The sequence below is a fragment of the Watersipora subatra genome, chromosome 6 (assembly GCF_963576615.1).
Source record: "Watersipora subatra chromosome 6, tzWatSuba1.1, whole genome shotgun sequence".
Lineage (NCBI taxonomy): Eukaryota > Metazoa > Bryozoa > Gymnolaemata > Cheilostomatida > Watersiporidae > Watersipora > Watersipora subatra.
This window is the reverse complement of record NC_088713.1, coordinates 9985194-10006184: the sequence shown is the minus strand read 5'-3', so window position 1 is coordinate 10006184 and position 20991 is coordinate 9985194. Positions and strand designations below refer to the sequence as shown.

Sequence of the window (20991 nt, the reverse complement as noted above, 5' to 3'; positions counted from 1 at the left end):
TTTTAACCTTAGCTCAAGCGGGTGCATATCATCCTCCAATAAACATGAGGAGCCTGTTGGTCACCTGTGACAGTCGACAAATGCTGCAGAAATTGTACGCACCATATAGCGGGAAATATGGGTCACATGGTCAGATTACGACTAGATGATTAGATCGAGCTGAAACAAAAATTTTAAGTAGTGAGCATCTATAGTTGATAAGGGCTTTTTGGTAGAGCCCAAAGTGTATGTCATAAACTAGTGCTACGATATGTTTTATATTGAGCCTTTAATTAGCATTTGATTTCACATGATAACATTGCGCGTCAAAACAATAACCCTGTTGAGTTGAATACGTCGTCAAAATATGGGATTCCAGCCTACAACCACTTTTTTTAACTGTTCATTTTTTAGCTGTTAAGAGCTTGTGATCACATTTCCCCATATAGTGAACCTGCAACATGGCAGAGTAAGACAATGCGAATCTGCTGCATATACTTACATGTAGGTCCCAAAATATTTCTTAACCTTGGCTTCGTAACGTGTGGACGCTTTGCTATAATAATTAGCTTGTGGTTACGATATATCAAATATGATAACGACGTACATCAAAATTTCCAAACTGGGGACTGGTAACGTTTGGGCGCAATGCCAAAACGATAGCTATAGCTAGACATACCAAAAACAGAAGACATGCACATTGAAAAATATAATATAATAAATTGCAATTTTTAAACTGTCTTCCATAGTGGCTTTAAAGCGAGGCGTTAAAATTTCAGATTTTTTATGATAAGGCAGCTAAGCACAACCATCCCTGCAAAGACATGTACAGCTATCACTGCCTAATATGGCTATCCAAATATCACGGCTATTATGTACACATAATCACCTGAGTCGACAAAAGAAACAGCTTACAATTTTGAAATTCTATACAAATTTCCGGGAAGGTGGGGCACAAAAAGCCTCTCAATCGCAGTTACTGTATGTGCATAATGACTGTAATTGCATATATACATGTATATACACATAACTGTATGTATATTTCCTCTACATATATGTATATATTATGTTCATTTCTTATAAATATATAAATTTTTGATGTTTGTAGAAGTTTGTTGGTTCATTGTGAACAAGTAAACCGCTCATTGTAAATCATTCGCACTATTTGATTTTATCCATTAAAGCACTTAGACCATTATGTTTTCATCAAAATGATTATCAAAATATTAATCGTAACAATGAGAATAGTTTAGAACCTGACACAAATATTTATTATATCAAGTTCTAAAACAAAATTATAAAATGTGACTGCCTTCATGAACTATTCAATCAAAATCAGCTAGTTTTAGTGTAGCGAGGAAATAAATCTATACAATATGTGATTAAACTTCGATATATGCAGAAATTTGCTGTCTTTTTATTTCATCTTTCTGCAAAATCATCATCATTCTGACAATAATTGTGCATCTATCAACTTTGATATAACTCTTCTTTGTAGAGTGGCCTTGTATTCACGAACAACAAAGATATGAACACTCAAACTGATGAAGCAACAGCTATGGTTGTAGCTGAACGACTGTTATGTTCTTGCTATTGTAGTTTGCTACAATTAGTCTGTCTCCAGAGATGTCTATGTCAAACACATGACCACTGTCAATAGCACTGTCCATAAGCTCTGAGACTATCTCACCTACAAGTATAATCAAAAGTTACAACCTGTTCATGGATCTAACTCACTGTAAAGTAATCATAAGATGAACTTACATGAAGTTTTCGTTAATTTAAGCAGAAAGTCCCGGAATTTTCCCATCAATTGCTATTTCTTTAGTATTTGAGGATATCTGATTGGCACCATATTTTGAGATCTGAGAGCTTTACTATTGTTCTTTACAGATAATTAGAAGACAGTATCTCACAAAATGCCTTAGATTCGGTTGCGACAAAATAACTGGCAAAGTTCAAAAGACAATCCTACAATATTCTCCAAAATAATTATAAAATGTAATAAAATTTGGCTAATGAAAAGTTTCAAACTTTAACCTCAACTGTTCCATCTAACTCTGTTCTACCTTATTGAGTCATGTTTACATCAAGCTGAGAATACAGCCTTAGTATCACTACTCCTAGAGAAAATATCTGCTCCTTGGACAGGCTGCCCTTCAAAAACCCGTCATGCAGCTGAACACGCCTGTCAGCTGAACATGACAAACACAATGCTGACCTTTAGTACCTAATAACATGCTACATCTTAAAGAAATATAAATGCTGACATGCTGGCAAATTACAGCTATAAGATTAGATAAAACGAAAAGCGTAAATGGCTCTTACATATAAATTATGTTTGTGACTTGAAGTCCAATACTGACTGCTAACTACAATTAGGCAATGACATAATGTCATAACTAACAAAGAGGTAACCACTAAACACAGCAGTTTACTGCCAATATATAATTTTACATGTACATTGAATAGTTTTAAACAAGAGCTCCAAGGTGAGCCACAGATACCATGGAAATCCAATCTACACAGTGTGCTATCTGAAAAGCAAAACACAATCTACAATGATTACACAACTCAAGTGATGAAATAGCCTCAAATTTCAAGTCATAATTATTTTTAAACGTTTGATTATTTTATAAATCATCCATGACTATCCAGGTATTTTACAGTAAGACGGTAATTAATAGCAGTTTTTAACTTTTTTTTTTGTTAAAGTTGAACTTGCACAACATTTTAGTTGATATTATTACAAAGCAATGGTTTCTGTTTATATTTGTACTGTTGTTTCATGTTTGCAGTTTTATGAATGCTAAAATGTTTGAAGATTACAATCAACAAAGAGTGATCACAATTAAAACATTCTGATAGAGCAAAAATATGACTAACGTGTCGACAGTCACAAAAATACTAACATAATAGAGACAGATAGCGCTGCAGCTTAAACAAAATAGCCGATATCAACTATAGTAAGGATAGCAACTAGAAACATCATTTTGCATGCGTTTTTCAGACAAATCTACCTGTGATGAAGTTTTGTTGATTATATTCATGAAATACCCGGGCAGTCAGACCCCATTAAACATACACCACAATTCAAAATGATGCGAAAACTTCAAAGCTTTCTGAAAAAAATCTACAAAAGTCTTGTGTAAGTTTGTCTATAATAGGTATTGCCTCCAAGTCGAGCATGAAAAGTAGGCAGGGCAGCATTACGTGAGTTTACATTAGTGTTGGGTTGGTATTGGGTTATCCGCTCTTACCGATGCCGAGGGAATCTCGGTATCCGATGAAACCAATCATTTTCGGTGTCAGCTAGGCCGGTTTGATATAATTGGTATTTATCCGTAAAAGCCTACCGGTAATTGGTTATACGGATATCCGGAGAGATTTTTAAAACACTTCATGGCAAACATGCTAATCTCAGCACGCATTGGCGAACAAGTTCAACGACAATTTCCACGCTTACTGTATCTACTATTATATTACGTTACATTGATAATGCCACCAGCCTCGAAGGTGTGGGAGTTCTACACAGATGTGACAATGTATAAAGACTGTAACATGACTGGACTCTAATTGGACTGCGTATAATTATTTGATTTTATTACCTGATTACAATATGTGATAGTAAGATTTTTTTAAACTGTTTTGGTATATTTAACAAAGAGAGCCCCTTGCCATTATCTATCTGTTCTTTATTATACATAACGTTTGTATCAATAACTATACTTTTTAATAGAATAAACAATAAAAACATCTATCATGAAAATTATATTTCCATCTGTCTTTTCTTTTTTGGCTTTCTAAAACAAGGAGTCTCTTTGCCATAACAATATACTGCGGACTCAAGAATGTTTTTTGCACAGGCTGCTTTTTGCACAACGATAAAAATTGTTAGAGACAGTTATGATTCAAAGTTTAAACCATTTAAAGACACTCTGATAACCACATACCGAAGAGTAGTACAGACAATACCGAACTTTCTTAGTTGGCAAAGGATACCGAAGATGGTAAATACCGAAGATACCGATACCGGAAAAACCGATAAAAGTGTGCAAGGATATCCGATCCGGCACTTAATTAGATACCGGCCCAACACTAGTTTACATCAACACTACGTTTTTACTGGTATGTCTATTAATCACTCAATAATGCAGCACATTTGTCAACACAATCGGTCACACACATTTTGGATGTCATTCATAAGGACACCAACCTGTCAAGCTATCCAGGATTCTTAAAGTGCTGCTGCTTTCCGCTGCCACAAGAACATATCTCTCTGTATAGCAAGCTACTCCTAGTGGCCGAGGCACATTTTTACAAGTCCAAAGCAGTTGACCTTGAGATATGTCTATCAAGCAGACTTGAGATGAGTTGTGGTCAGACACAACAACCTTGTCTGATTCTGAAACACAGAGTGAGACATAACATTGGCTAAGCTGAGGACAAGGAATGTCTTTGAGTTTATTCCCTGTGAGTGAGTAGATGATGAGAAGCTTGTTGTTTCTATCTGGAGCAACTACTTTATCACAAGTGATTGCTAGTCCTGTGTACTGGCTGTTATAATCACTATGACTCCATGAAGTGACTTGCTTTCCTTGCTGATCATGCACATATATGGTCCAATAATTGCCCTGCACGGCTGTATATATTTTGTCCTTGTAGACTTCCATTGCTCCAGGAGGGCCATTGAATGTGATGAATGAGCCATTTACTTGGTAGTTGTTGTCAATAGTAGCTATTGTTTTATTCTCACTTCCAGTTAATATTTGAGAGTTCCAGACTCTTGCTGATATAGGATATGATGGTAAAGAGACTGTGTGAAGAAATTTGAGGGACCTTGGAAAAAGTTTTGATGGTCGAAGCTTAAGCTGCTCATCAATTAGAAACCCATCAGTGGAGACCACTTCTAGCATTATCTGACAACTTGGACCTGCAAAAACGTGGAAAAATGTAAAAATATTCACAATAATATTTTTTATTTAAAATAAAATAATGCAAAATACTTAGAAAGTCATCTATTTTCTAAACAGATGATATTTGTTTTCTTTGTATTAGGTAACTATATTAGATCTATATTGATTGACTTGCAGCCTATATATCAATTTAAGCTCTAGTGCGTTAAGTAAAGCAATGTGCTTACATAGTGCAGGCATATTTTAATTTTTTATGTCTGAAAATGCATAGTTGTGGTTAACTGGCATTATTGTAAAAAGGTATTAAAATATTTCTAATTTAAAAAAAAACGGAAATTTACACAGTTTATATATGTTTACTTAGGAAATTTTAATTTGTTTTGGCATTTATTATTTAAAATTTTTTTTAAATTTTTTTCAGTTTAATAAAAAGTGAAGGTGAGCAGAGGATGACAGCATTCTAGTTATACCAATTACAGAGCTTGAGAAAGAAAAGTAAACCCTCAAGTCTCCTTATCAGATTACCCAGAGGTAGCTTTACTAATAAACACACTCACACTAGTCAGTTTGATAAGCTGATGAACAAAGAATTATTGATATTGCTACTCAGAAAAAGTTTCAACTCATACTTACTATAATAAAAGCCATGACCATCCATCCATTTAAAACAAAATTAATAGCATAAGAAGTTCAACATTAGAAACACAGATAGTTAAAAAAAAAGAAAGAGATCCTTGACTTGAAAACACACAAGTGCATCATAACATAAGATAGTATTCTTTCACACAATATAAGGGTATTCATTCCAGAAAGTGGTGTTAAGGTGGAAGTTATTAAAATTTACATTGTGGCCAAGCTAAACAGAACAATTTCTATAAAATTTTAAAGTGAGAACAGAATTATATTTGATTCTGGCTCAAACTGATTTTATGACTAAAAATCTACGCTATATAGATAATTAAAGATTGGCTGATATGCAAAATTTAGAAAATCGCACTGTAGGTTTTGAGTGATGTCATTATCTGTTTACAATTATACCCACCATAACAAATACTACCACATTCAACCTTAAGCATACAAATATGTAGGTTTTAGGACATAATTTCATATTGAATTTAAAAGTCTAAATTATGACGTTCTAAATTTTATATCTCATTGTATAATATCAGCTAATAGTTCATAATCACATTGGTTGCTTGTTAAAAACTCGATTTGTTATTTTTATAGCATTTATGAATTTTTCTATAGTTACCAAATCATATGAGCTGCTCATATGACTTTACCTTTTGAAACTTTTTAAAATAAGCTAATTTCAACTCTTCAAGCTTTTTCGTCATCTTTTTACAATCGTCTTTGCCATCAAGTGAATCAATGCAATCTGGGAAGTTATTCGCATCTAAACTTATTTATTGTATAATTAATCGGCTTCTGCTGTACTCCCAAAGTAGTCTTCAATATTTATTTTACTGCTAATGTCACTGTGGTGCACTGTCAAAGCGAAAGCCGCAAATCTTTACCGACTCATCAATTTTTTTTAGACAGGGTTGAGTTTACGAATGCTTATAATGACTAAGATGCTCACAGAAAATCAGATTTAGCCATAAGCAATTGCAGGAAAACTTTGCATTTACATGTATGTACGCAAAGGCTTATCGATAGATCATCATACACTCCCAAGCAAATATTCTTCTTGTCAACTTACACATGACTAAGGTGAAAATAGGGCAAGAGGGGGAACAGGCAAAAGACACAAAAAAACTATACTTTTGCAAAAAGTGGCTGCCAAAGTGGGTGATGAATAACGAGCTCTAGTTTTTTGCTTGCGCTAAAAAAAAACAGTGGGTGTAAATAGTCTGACAGTGATCAATAGCACATTAAACTTTACCAGCTAGTAACAGACCATTATCCTGTTCTGCGCCACAGTCAACTATACTTCACTAAGTGATTGTCCCAGCGAGAAAAATCCATGCTAGCCTGTGTGCTTTAAGTTTTTAAAAAACCTTTTTAAAATATTTCATTTATTTGTAATAAAACAAATGATTATCTAGATAAAATTAAACCGATACAACCATTCTAAGAAATATCTTTGTGCTTAGCACGCATGTGCAAGCACTAAACATGACTAAAGGTTTATCATTCTTCACTTGGAAAGTATGCATTCAAAGTAGAGACAGCTAAAAGATTTTATTTTTTGAAAAAAATGTTTGAACATGAATAGAATTTAAATCAGCAATATAAAACATGATTAAAAGTCAGAATACTTTTTAGAAGGTATTGGGCCGTCAGAAAAAAACGAGATAAATCAAAAAGAAAGTGACCAGGAGATTGCAACGTGTCGAGAAAACAAAACTCGAAATTGTTCCATTTAAATGCTTTCACTTTGCCTCTTGCATGCACTATTAAATTTTAGGATCATGCTCCTTATTATAACTATGTATTTCTAGCATTTGATACATTTATTACCATATACACGTAGACGGTCATATTTGGATAAATAATTGGGAAACATTTCTTGGTTTTGTGGCTATTGTCTAAACTCAGCTTTTGATAGAGAAAGGCTGCTAACTCATCTTCTATTACGCATAACAACAGTTTCAGTGACAAGATTTAGCAAACATCAAATAATGCAATGAAATTTTCATACTGAACATTTTTGAAAAAAAATGTTACTTTTAATAAAGTACTGGACAAACTAATGATTTTATCAGCTTATTTGCAAGAAATGTATATCAACTAGCATAAAAAATATTTTCATGCATTTTTGTGTTGTAATCCAACGATCAAACATGAGCAAAGCAAGTGTTTGGGAGCTTTATGATAAATGCATATCTGCACAACTCCCACACAACCACAGCGATCCCAAAACCCTTGTACAGAAATCGTATCCAGAAAATTAACCATTTTCTGTCGAGCCGTTTGAGTATAATAATGATACAAAACACATATAAACATGTTTAAATACATTACCAAGTATTTTAAAAGTGCAGACAATATCCTAAAACTTACCCATCTGAGTGGATTATGTAAAACTAGAAAGATTTATTTGGCCTAAAATCGCCAATAAAATCTGACAAGCCTTTATTAGTTAAAATTAAAACCCGCCGATAAAACGCCCATAAAACCATGCGACAGATAGTCGAACCACAAAGCCGTGCGCTTTTGCCGAGAAAAAAATGCAATTTTCTACAGTGTGTTGGTTCCTGCGACCAACACGTAGAGGCGACCTGGGTCGGCTTACTCTACCGGTCTGCATTCACTTTCCACAGGGGGCCGTGTAAGGGTTGCCCGTAGACCAACACGCGGAGGCGACTGGGTCGACTTACACCACCGGCCTATTACAACCACCTTACACCAGGAATTGCTCCCTGGGGGATATTATGCTCGTTCGACAGGGTCGACCTGAGGTCGACGGGGTCGACAGTGTTTCTATAACCCTACTCCCAAAGCACCGTCCGTAGACTGAGGCTTGGAGTACGGAAGTGCTCAGTGTGATTCTGTTATTGCGCAAAGTAACAGAAGAGTGTGGGTCCAAATGCAAAGCATGTATTGAACGAACTTACTAGGCCGAAACACGGCCTTAAGTATAACCAGATATGCAAATGAGGTGGCTAGGGCCAACCTCCTCTAGGGGCGTGACTATATAAAATAACACAAGAGAACACAACTCTAATGACAATAACCAAAAAGGAGATGGTAATGCATGTTTCCATCACACACGCCGCCCCTATAGACGACTACCGGCTATATATAAAAATCACAAGAAAAGAAAAAAAGATACAAGAATATAGGAACACACCAACTAGCTACAACAAAACAAACAAAAAAAAGGAAGTATAATAATATGAGAGACCCCAATTACTAAACATACCAAGAGAAATATTGATAAACCACGTCAACCGTGTCATCTAGGAGGTCGATACGCGATTCGCCAGGTCCTCCAGACGACGAGCCGCCCGTCGGAGGTTGGAGGCCTCCTCTCGCAAAGCGTCCACTGTGACCCGGGGTCGTACGTCCCCTAGCCGGCTCTGGATACTGCCTATCGTCGTCAATCTTCTAGGGGCTGGGACCGGTCGTTCCAGCTTGGGCGGACTGCACCACTTCTTCTTCGGGGGAGAGGGGAGAGGTGCCTGGAGCCCTCTTCGCGTAGGCGGCTTGGTTTTAACTGGCCCGTAGGGTGTGGGCTTTTCGAAGGCTGGAGGATTATTTAATTGTACCTTTGTGCTCCAGGCCGGGTAGCTATTTCGGTCGACCTCGTATATAGTAATTCCTTTTCCACCGTGAGCCTTCCGTACCTCGGCATCCTTAATCCGAGCCTGATGTTTTGCAATAGTATCTCAAGATGTGGAGTTTCTCCCACATTTGCAGAAGAAGCGTGTAAAATGTTGGGCGATGTGAATTCTGCGCCGCCGAGGGTTAGAGAGTAGTTGTTGGCATAATGGACAGCTAGTACCTTTCTCTCGACATAGTTTCGAGATCGTTTTAGCTGTCTCTGCCGCGATCCATTTGGTCGGTAGTGGGGAGTGTGGAACGTGATTATCCAAAGAATCCGTTTCTGAGTCACCTAGGATTTCACCCGGCGCTGGGTGGAGCTCCAGTGGCATGATCTTTACTTCGGGCAGTAGGGGTAAAGCTCCGATGATCGGTGCAGCCTTCTTTACGGTTTCTTTAGTGACTTCCATGTTGAGAAAAGATATAGGTGTGTGCGCCTCGAGTTGGTAACAAGTAATGAGCGCGTTCTGTCTGGGACCCAAAATGGCCGCCTTCTGACCTTGAACTCCGAGGGCTTCTCCCGATTGGACGGTGCTAGTGTCGTAATCGGTCAAGTACGCGGGAGGCCTCCTGATTCGTTGGGGCCGTGGCGCATCCCCAGCCCCGGTATCATTAGCCTGGGCTCCCGTATTTTCCGTGGCTCTTTCCTCCTCGGGTATCAACTCGCCGCCAGGGCCGGGGTAAATCATCGAGGTAGGATTGTGTTCCCCTGGGGGGACCAAGGAATCTCTCCTGGGAAATCGAAGTGCTTCTGACCTTCCTGGCGACTGAGGTATTCGCAACTCCGTCAGTTGGCTAGGCAGGGGCAACTCTGGAATAACGACTTCTGGGTTATCGTTTCCTCGTGCGATTTGCCTTCTGGGTCGACCCCTCATGTTGGGACGGCGAGCAGGCTCGACTTCAACCGGGGCTCGTCCTTGTTGCACCGGACTGGGGCGACAGAGTCGTAACCTTCCCTCCGCTTGGATAGATCGCTGTCCATACCTCTCTATTTCGTAAGTATGGTTTTCGTGACTCCTTAACACGCGATAGGGCCCCAAGTACTTGGCTGCTAGCTTCGGGTTTTCCCCCCTTCTCCGCCGCTTGCTTAGCAACCACACGAGGTCACCCTCATTGAATAACGGAGGCTCTCTCGCATCAGTTGACACAATTTCTTTTTGCCTATCTCGGAGGAGAGTGTGGGCTTGTATCAACCGGTCGTGGACGGTCTGCACATACTCATGTATGCTTGCGAATGATTCTAGTCTATTCCCATACAGCAACTGGTCAGGAAGACGTAGTTCCCGACCCAACATCAGATAGTTGGGTGTTTCTTTAGTGGCGGAGTGTGGTAACCCTCGCAGCGTCCGCATGATTTGTGGCAGTAACTGGTCCCAATCTTCCTGTCCTCTGCCCAGCAAGAGAGCTCGTAGGGAGTCACCCAACACACGATTGTTTCTCTCAACCACCCCATTCCCTTCGGGGTGGTACGGGGTGGTCCGAGATTTATCGACTCCCCACAAGTCGCATAGCTCCTGGAATAACGAGGACTCGAATTGGCTCCCCTGGTCGGTATGGATAATCTCGGGTAGCCCGAAGTAACTAAATATCCTCTCGTCTAGGATCTGGGCTACCGTTGGGGCTGTAGCGTCGGGAATGGCTAAAGCATCTGACCACCTAGTGAAGTGATCAGTGAGCACCAACACCCAACCATTTCCTCGAGGGGTCGGAGGCAGGGGTCCCACCAAGTCTATGGCTAGGCGTTGCCATGGCCTCCCGGCGTACAGCCGTTGTCTATTCCCGGAGGTCCGCCCCTTTCCTGTTTTGGCCCTCTGGCAAACTTCGCAAGAGAGGACTGCTCTCCGGATATCTCCGGCCATACCCGGCCAATACCAGTCCAATTGGACGCGTTTCAAGGTCTTCTCCACACCGCAGTGTGTTTGCTCGTGGGCTTTCCACAGGATCTCCTGTCTCAATGTTTTCGGGCATACCACCACCACCTTTTCTCGCCCATTCTGGGTGAGATGGAGGGTCAACACGCCCGACTCGTCGAGCCGGAGCTGGTGAAACATCCGGGCCAATCGCTGCAGCTCGGGGCTGCCTACTCGTAGCACGGCCTCTTCCACCCCTCTCCGGTTCCTGACGGCCTGGTAAATGACCCCTAGGTCGGTAGCGGCTCTCTGTTGTAGTGCCCGTACTTCATCCAGCGGAGTTTGTACCACCGTCAGTTGTTCTGGAACCTTTTGGACTACACTTTCACCAGTTCCATCCACAATTTTGGTTTCGCTAGTTACCTTGACGGCTTGTAACTGAGGATCCTGAGGCCTTCTGGGAGGGCGGTCCGACACTCTGGGTGTCCCTGCACCGCCCGGCAGCCGTACTGGGACTGGACTGGTTGGTGTGGGAGTCGGGAGGCCGTGCCCTAAAACAGGTCTGTTGCCCGGTAGTCGAGGCCATTCATCCTCATCCAGCTGACGGGGGTTGGGACTGGATGTTCCGGTGCCTCTTGGCGGCTGTACCGGAACTTGGTCCACTGGCACAGCAGTTTCCCAATTCGTTCCTGGGTTTACTAGAGAGTCGCATACTTGCGACCTCGTTGGCCCTTGATCCCGCCTCTCAATAGCAGCACACTGCCGGCAGTCGACGCACTGTCGTCGACTCAATCCATCGGCGTTCCCGTGTTTATCGCCTTTTCGATGGATAATTCGGTACTTGTGCTCGGCCAGGCTCTCCAGCCACCGGGCCACCTGGCAAGAGGGTTCCTTCCTCCGGTGCAACCAAACCAAGGAGGCATGATCGGTTCGGATGGTAAACTCTCTGCCATATAGGTAGGGCCGGAAATGCCGGACAGCCTGTACCACTGCCAGTAGCTCCCTTCTGGTTACGCAGTAATTGCGTTCGGCGGAGGAGAGGGTCTTGCTATAGTAGGCTATGGGTCGCTCCGTGCCCTGCTGGACCTGGGATAACACAGCCCCAGTCCCTACGTTACTAGCATCGGTATCTAGCACGTAGGGCAAGGAGGGGTCGGGATATGCCAGTACTGGGGCGTGTGTCAGCGACCATTTGAGCCTAAGGAAAGCTTCCTGTTCCTCTTCTCTCCATTTCCAGGGGACCCCTTCGCTGGTCAACAAGGTGAGAGGTTTGGCGATCGAGGCGTAGTCCGGCACGTATCTGTGATAGTACCCAGTGGTACCCAAGTATGACCTTAGCTGCGTCACGTCCTGGGGTGCTGCCCATCCACTTATGGCCTGAATCTTCTCAGGGTCGGTAGCCACCCCCGTGTTGCTGACTATGTGGCCCAGGTACTTGACCTGGGTCTGGAACAAGCTGCATTTGGAGGGCTTTAACTTCAGCCCGGCCTGCCTCAATCGCTCCAACACCTCGGCAAGCCTAGTGACATGACTAGAGAAGTCGGCTGACATGACGATGATGTCATCGAGGTACAGCAGCAGGGTTTTCCAGTGTAGCCCTTGGAGGACACGTTCCATCAGCCGCTGGAAGGTAGCTGGGGCGGAGGTCAGTCCAAAGGGGAGCACCTTCCACCTCCACAACCCACTGCGTGTGGCGAACGCCGACCGCTCCTGGGCTTCGGCGGAGAGGGGTACCTGCCAGTATCCGCTCATCATGTCCAAGGTACTGAAGAACCTACTACCGGACAAGGCGTCCAAGCTCTCATCAATCCGGGGGAGGGGGTAGGCGTCCTGGCGAGTGACACTATTAAGTTTCCTATAGTCTACACACAATCGCCACGCCCCGTCCTTCTTCCTCACCAAGACCACCGGAGAGCTCCAGGCCCCGTGAGCGGGCTCAATCATGCCTTGCTTTTCCAGGGCCGAAACCTGTCGTTCGATTTCGGCTTCTTTTTTGTGTCCTACACGGTACGGGTGTTGACGGATGGGTTGCGCCTCTGGGAGGAGGGGGATCTCGTGTTGTACCAGGGTGGTACGCCCCATGTCTTCACTCCCTCGGCTGAATACATCCGCATAACGGGTCAAAAGGTCTTCCATCCTTCGGTGCTCGGTAGGGGATGAGCAATGTGGTGCCGCCTGTCGGAGCAGGTCCAGCATGTGGGGAGGTACGTTGGAGACAGGAGGGGGAGTTTCTTTGGAAACCTCGGCGTCTCCCTTCGCTGTCCAGGGGGCCCCTATTTCGTCCGGCCCGACCCCAGTGTATTGCCCCACGACCGTTCCTGCCGTCACGCTGACGGGATGGTCGGTGGGGTTCATACAACGGATGGCCACTCTCCCCTTCTCACCGGGTTGGTGTAGGCTGGCGGCCACCATATATCCATTCTTCGTTCCCTCAATTAACCCGACTGGCTGATAGGAGGAGGACGTGAGACGTCCGGCAACCAGGACCTCGGTTCGAGGGGGAAGCGTTGTGGCTCGCATTATCTGCACGCTGCTTGTCAGAGGTCGACCCTCTCGGTCAGTGCAAGTCAACTTCTGTCCATTTAACACCAACGTGGGTTGCTGAAAGTTCATCTCGCAGTGGTGGTCGACCAGGAAAGGCATGCCCAGGATGGCATCCTCCTTCAGGGCACACACCACGAGAGACACAGTAACCTGGACACTCCTGACTCTGACCGGGAGAGTGATGAGTCCGTGGAACTGCAGCCGGGTACCATCTGCCATTTGTCCATAGTCCTCCCGGACCTCCAATTTGCTTTTGACATCTTTAGGTAACCGCTCAAAGACATGTCGTCCCAACAAATTAGAGGTACATCCGGTGTCCACGAGGAATTGGACGGGCTGGCCTCCGATGCGACCTGGTAAGAAATAGCTGCTATTATGCGGCTTCCATGACTCGTCTCCGTGGGTCCGTCTGGCTTTGCTAGTCCTCTGGGGGCCCTTCTTGGAAGGCCGAGACGGCTTTGGCCAGACGTAGGTTTCGTCCTTGGCTTCTGAGAGTGGGAGACCTGCACACTCAGGTAAGGGTTGATATTGGTTATGCAAGGGGACCGGTGGCGAGCAGGGGGGGAGCCTGTGTCGCCTAGTCCGTCGTGGCTGTTGCCACTGTCCTTGCAAGGGTATATTTGATCCACAGTCAGTACTTCCCCCTACTGCTGTGGATGGTAACCGTTTCCCGGCCTCGTGACTTGAGGCTGTTGTCTTTGGGAGGCTTGGGGGCACCGGCGTTGGGTGTGCCCTGCCTGGCCGCAACCCCAACAATTTGGTCCCCTTTTGTCCACGCCCCGTTGTCCCAACAGCTTTCCTTCCCTCAGTCCATCTGCTAACCCCTTTATAGCCATCAGGACGTCGTTCACGGTGGCTGATGGGGGGTCCGAATGGACGGGGGCGACTGTAGCGGGGGTGACTTCTTCTTCCTCCACCGTCATTATTAGGGGTCGGGCACCAGGCCGAGGAAGAGTGGGCTGAATTTGCAGGAACTCGTTCCCCGCCTGCACTGCTTCCTCCAAGCTCTGTGCCTTCATTGCCAACAGGTGGCGTTGGAGGGGCGTATTTCCCAGTGTCAGAGAAAACGCATCCATGGCCATACTGGACTGGTAGGATTCTGGGAGGTCAGCGTATGCTATTTTTCACCAGACGCTCCATCTCTGTGGCATGTTCTTGGAGGTTCGTCTTGGGTTCCCTTTTTAGGTGGAGTCTACTCCTAGCCTCTCTCGGGGAGAGCCCGTACTTCATGCGTAAAGCCGAGAAGATGGAGGCAGGTGAGTCCCCTCGACTGCAACCTCTGGCTCCCTCCTTCAGGGTCTCCCGCAGGTGGAGGAGCGTGGCCTTCTCACTCCACTCATTTGCTTCCGCAACCTCTTCGAACTGGGAGATGAATAACTCTACATCCTCACTCCCATCGAACTTCGGAGGCTTGAAGCTGGCTCCCCCTCTGGGTATCTGTAAGGCTCTAGTGATAGCCTCTGTCAGTTGACCAATCTGGTCGACCTGCTGTAACTCTGCCTCAGCCAGATCTCTGGTAGCATTCCGTCGGCTGTTTGGCATGGTTACTAGGTTCGTCTTATAAGTCCTAATTACCGCAGTTCAATCCCACTGCTGCCACCAGTGTGTTGGTTCCTGCGACCAACACGTAGAGGCGACCTGGGTCGGCTTACTCTACCGGTCTGCATTCACTTTCCACAGGGGGCCGTGTAAGGGTTGCCCGTAGACCAACACGCGGAGGCGACTGGGTCGACTTACACCACCGGCCTATTACAACCACCTTACACCAGGAATTGCTCCCTGGGGGATATTATGTTCGTTCGACAGGGTCGACCTGAGGTCGACGGGGTCGACAGTGTTTCTATAACCCTACTCCCAAAGCACCGTCCGTAGACTGAGGCTTGGAGTACGTAAGTGCTCAGTGTGATTCTGTTATTGCGCAAAGTAACAGAAGAGTGTGGGTCCAAATGCAAAGCATGTATTGAACGAACTTACTAGGCCGAAACACGGCCTTAAGTATAACCAGATATGCAAATGAGGTGGCTAGGGCCAACCTCCTCTAGGGGCGTGACTATATAAAATAACACAAGAGAACACAACTCTAATGACAATAACCAAAAAGGAGATGGTAATGCATGTTTCCATCACAACAGTCTATGGCATTGTCCACTTGCTGAAGACGTATTGAATACTGAAAGTACTAAAAAGGTAATGATGATAATATTTTCTATTGATTCTTGTAAGATAGTTACAATATTTAATTATAAAAATAATTATTCGATTTTTTAAGATTATTATAAGATTTAATTATAATCATTTGAATTTACAAGATTGAAGTATATAGTGACCGATGGGGTGCAATATGTTACAGTTATTATTTTTGTAAAGATTTTGTTGAAGCAAATCTTAATAGCACCAATAATAATAATTAATAATAACACCTGGTACATTGCAGCTACCATTGCAGTTCTCCTATTGCACTGCAGTGCCATTTGACTGCTAATATTGCCTTTCTCATCCAGCAGTAACCTTTCTTTTTTTCCATTATCACTTTGGTCGTGGTCTGTATGAGAGGGGAATTTCTAGTATACAAAATGGCAGTTCAGATATAATAGTAAATGTTGTGAAAAATTTTAGTGTTCACATAAAGCTACTATTTGAATCACTGCTCTGTGCAATCTAAACCATAATTGTCCTTGCTAAAAGGGTAATAAAAAGACTACACTGAACTAAAGCTCATTTTTCCCGCTACATTCTAACTAGACTATGATCATCATATCCCATGTATTTTATCATTATACAAGATAATATGATTTGAGGAAAAGCAACATCATATGACCAAATAAGATGAGAGTTCAATGAGGTGGATGTGAATTTTCACTTGATGTGTCATTTTTTATAATTAATACATGACCATGATACGAGAGCCGATTCAGGTTATCCAAAAACTAGTTTATGATTATAGCACAATATACGTAGTTGTCCTACACATGACAATCAATCAATTAACAATGCGATGAACTATGGATGATATAGTATGATTTTTTATAATGACATGTTTAATCACTAACTTTAAATATAAAAATCAATTAAATTAATCTCTTGCACAATATAATAAACAAAGGTATGAAAATTATAATCAAAATAGCCGCAAAACATAACTTGATAAAATATAATACAGTCTAACATAATAACAAAATACAATGTAACATATAGCAATGTCAAATAATGTAAAGTCATATGTTATAGTAAAATATTTGTTTTGGCCTACTTTGAAGCGTAAAATATTTGCCTTGCAATTCGTCCATGCCACATTTTACTCACTGGACTACTTAATAAATAGTACACTTTGACTTAATTTTTGTAACTTTGCAATGATATTGCATAAACCAGTTTTTGAACGTTATGGCTACATAGCAAAAACCGCAGAGACATAGAAAAACCGAAAAAAAAACTGTAAAAGTAAATAGAACAAGAGAACCAGATAATTTTAAAACCAGTGACCATTAGAACAAGAGATAAGATGAATAGACGAATAAATAAATAAAATGAAAATTAAACAAAGGAGACTAATATGTGCAGGAATTAATTAAGACAAAAACCTATCACAAAATAAATCTATGTTTGAATTGCAAATATTTATTTTTTTTACCTATTAATTTTAATAAATGAATGTGGATGTTTTAAAAAAAGATAATTGTTATAATGTTTATAATTGTTCAGTTTAGTATAAACTCCCCAAAATTTGTAGCTATTAATTTCCTTGAATGTTTTGTAGTTCACCATTTGCTGAAGTAGATAACATTAAAACAGTTCCGAATGTATAAGGTGCATTTATTATATACTTGGTAACTCTGTGATCTACTGTGAAACATTATGAGTCAAAAGTTGTGAGTATGGTGGTAGAAGTTGCAGGGTAGTTCCAGCAATTTTGCTAAGCTTTTTCTAAAAGCCATCACTAACCTAAGTTATCACTACGTTATTGATGACTTGGATCATCCTTCATCAACCTCTATGCTTGATCCACCAATGTTGAAAGGCCGAGCTTACCACAAACCCAAATATGTAAAAAGAGTAGACATTGATTTGTGTGTTTTAAAGCACATAAATTACATAATGTTTTATTGTATTTTTCAATACATCAGAGTCTTGGCTTTCGAATGAGCTATTGTTTGCCATGGTGAGACAGACATTGGTTAGTGTTTATATAATTTCTCCAGAGCTCTACCGCAAAAACTTTTACTGGCATAAGCACAGAAATTGTGACGTCACAATTTTCTTATGCGGTGTTGTGTGCTCTTACAGCCTATTTTATTGCTTACCGTTTATATTTATCAACTACAATACTGACGCTAGTTTCAAGCAAAGATAGAACAACTTCAAAAAACCAATGAAGATGACAAAGGAATCAGTGTCATTAGTTTTTCATGTACAGATTATTCCTATGATAAATAACTCAGATTCCAAGCACCATACCATTTTTTCCGGATGACATTATGCACTAGCCCTCTCATTTTATAGTGGTGTTGACGGTCGCGACTGAGACTAATTAGTTTCAAGCATTGAGTGATCTAGCAAAAGTGCAATTGACATGTAGTCCCAGAACCACGCAACAGCAAGTCACAATTTAATCGATGTAATTTCATTACCTTTATCAATGACATTACATCTATTGAAGCATATTAATCTAACCCAGAACATATTTTTGTATTGGTCGGGCATTAGCGCGATCCCAGGCATTGTTGATTGTCTAGAATCCTAGTTTATTGTTAGCGCTCTCTGGGTTTAGCAGCACCGATTTTCACAAAAAAGCGCAGCCTGAATGGCAGCGAAAATGATCGACTACCTACATGTATGGCTAAATAATAATTGTGACATCACATTTAGAGAACCTGAACCAAATGTTTGTTTTTTTTTGGAAAACATACTTTTGGCACCTTGTTTTTCATAGTTCTATTATTCTTTCATATTGAATATAGGCTCATTCGAAAGCCAAAACTGATGTATTGAAATATATAATAAAAAAATTTGTAATTTATGTGCTTTAAGTAGCAATGCTTGTGACATACCAAAATGCTATCTTATAATACACTTTTTTACAAACACATGTAATATTATCACCATGATTACATATTATTGTAAGCCCAGTTATAGCTTCTGGCCATAATTAAAGTGCTTAGACTTTCAATAAGGCTGTGTCTCAGACTGGAAAAAAGTTCCTTGAAATAACTTGGATTTTAACCTTTGGCAGGCAAACTACCAAAATATTGTTAATCGGTTGCGTCGGGAAACGAAATTTATGTCTATTTCGGTAGACGTTTATAAAGCTGTCGCCTAGTAGAGTTAAACAAAGCATATAAACACTAGTAAGTTTTAAATATCATCAACAAGGTATCGGTTGATGATTTACAATATGAAACGATTATCTGAGAGGCGTTGCTTTGTGATAAAAGCTAAACAAATCGCGCCTCCTTGGAAAAGAATAAAAGTTGGAAAAACCAGTCAACATCGGCTCGACTTTCTAGACGGTAAAATAAAAGATTGCTTGATCCTGCGATCGTTAGTGATTTGTTGTCTGATCAGAATAAAAATAATTCAAATGATAGAAGTGATGTAAACTTTTTTGGTCTTTTAATATACTTGTAACATACAGAGAAAACTATCGTTATGGTGGCTCGCACGGCTACGTTATAGCGTTTGACTACCGAAAAAAAAATGCTTCCAAGCATTTTATACAGGGCCAATTGCTCAAGGTTGTATTTTTTAGTAGTACATATGTTAATGAAAGTATATGTACAAAAATTTATGTTCATAAAAATAAGTTTGAGATTTGAGTTATGCATGTTCATAAAATACAGATTTTATTGAATTTTCGAAAATAAATTACATGAGTTTTGGTTGTTTTTGGGGGGCTTATACCTGGTCAAAGGGTTAAAGATGTGGCTGCATCAAAAAAGGCGATTTGATGAAATTAGGACTAATAAAAAACTAAAACCTCAGCAAATATTTGATCTCATTTTTGTCTTTGTAGAGTAACCCTGTTCAGATCTATATGCGGTTGAAGGAGGCCATCTTATAAAAAGCTCAGATTCGAGCGGGTGCTTCATTTGTGACATAACAAGTGATACATCTGAAAAAAAAACCACGAGCGATAAACACAATTTTGCTTCATTAGCCAATCATTAGTATGAATTGTTAATTATAAATGAATTATTTTATGAATAAATCATAATCATAAAATTATGATAAATCATACATGTTATCGCTCGTAAAAAGAGTTGTCTGTGATCTCAAAGATTCTCGTCGTTAGAGTAATTACTGACGATATAAAGATTGGGGCAAACAGTTTATGGTTAGAACTGCAATGTGTCAGCAGCTAGCGGTATGCTGCGGAGGAATAAAGAAAAATTGAGGTAAATTTATTGTTAACTTTGAGTATACTATACATTTATTCTAAACTTACGGTAATAATCTTAGTACTCATGAATACATCTAGTAAGTAAAATTATAACTTTTTGCTATCACGAATCATTTTTGCATAATCTTTTAATCGTTTCAAAACTTTTTTATTATTTCTCTAGTTATAGCAATTTCTTTTAAAATTTTAGCTAGTAAATTAGATTTATGATTAGAATTTATGTTCATTTCTTACTTGTAAATATTGAGGAAAATTGGTAGATCAATGTTCATTTCGAACTCTCAGAAACAAAGTTTCAAAATTTTAGCTTGGAATCTTTATGCTTTCGTTAAATATTTATTCGTTTTGAATATTACACTCACAATCTATCTAACTCTCAAATTGAAAGCTTTCAGTAGAGATGCATTAGAACGAAATATATATATGAATGATATTTACTAGCTTTGTATTAATGTTGCACAATGTTTAGGTTTACAGGTTCTCTTGCGAAGGAGTCATGCAGGTCGGTCTGGAAACTGCCATAAATTGAAAAGAGAAACACGAATGTGTGCTGCACAAGCCATTATATGTTTTATTTGAGTTTGTTGCAGTAGAGTAATTTGTCCTATTACATGAGCTGAAACTATGTGAGTAGCCACGACTTGGATGGATGTTTATAACAAAAGCTTTGTGCGGTGATGAAAGTTTTCGGCTTATAAAAACTAAAAAATTAAATAATATTGTTGAAGACAATGCAAAACATGATTTGCAGAACATATTGAGTACATTATAGCCCTTTTGTCATCTGTGCTAAAATCTTTTTTGATGGATGGACTTATGAATTGTAATAAAAGTTGTATTGACAGATACTTTTGAATAGCTCGACTCAACTCCACCTAAAAAAAATATTAAGTTCACAAGATGGTAAGCTCCACCCTACTATGTGAAAACAGGTGAGTCCACAAACCATCAACCAAATGCAAAAATGGTTTTACTACCCCTTTGCTAGAATCGGTGGGTTAATTGATTTCAATGAACTTGACATTGTATTACGTTC

The 20991-nt window shown here is 40.8% G+C and overlaps 1 protein-coding gene across 1 annotated transcript in view; it reads right to left on the bottom strand.

Annotated features, from left to right (window-relative positions):
- Positions 1 to 1289: 1289 nt before the first annotated feature.
- The window catches only part of LOC137398652 (uncharacterized), a 41242-nt gene continuing 21540 nt past the window's right edge, over positions 1290 to 20991 (bottom strand). Inside the window, exons 8-9 of the mRNA XM_068084837.1 lie at positions 4196 to 4912; positions 1290 to 1669 (exon numbers count right to left, since the gene is read on the bottom strand). Coding sequence (XP_067940938.1) covers positions 1536 to 1669; positions 4196 to 4912 — 851 coding nt within the window. The 3' untranslated portion in view covers positions 1290 to 1535. The remainder of the gene's footprint in view (positions 1670 to 4195; positions 4913 to 20991) is intronic.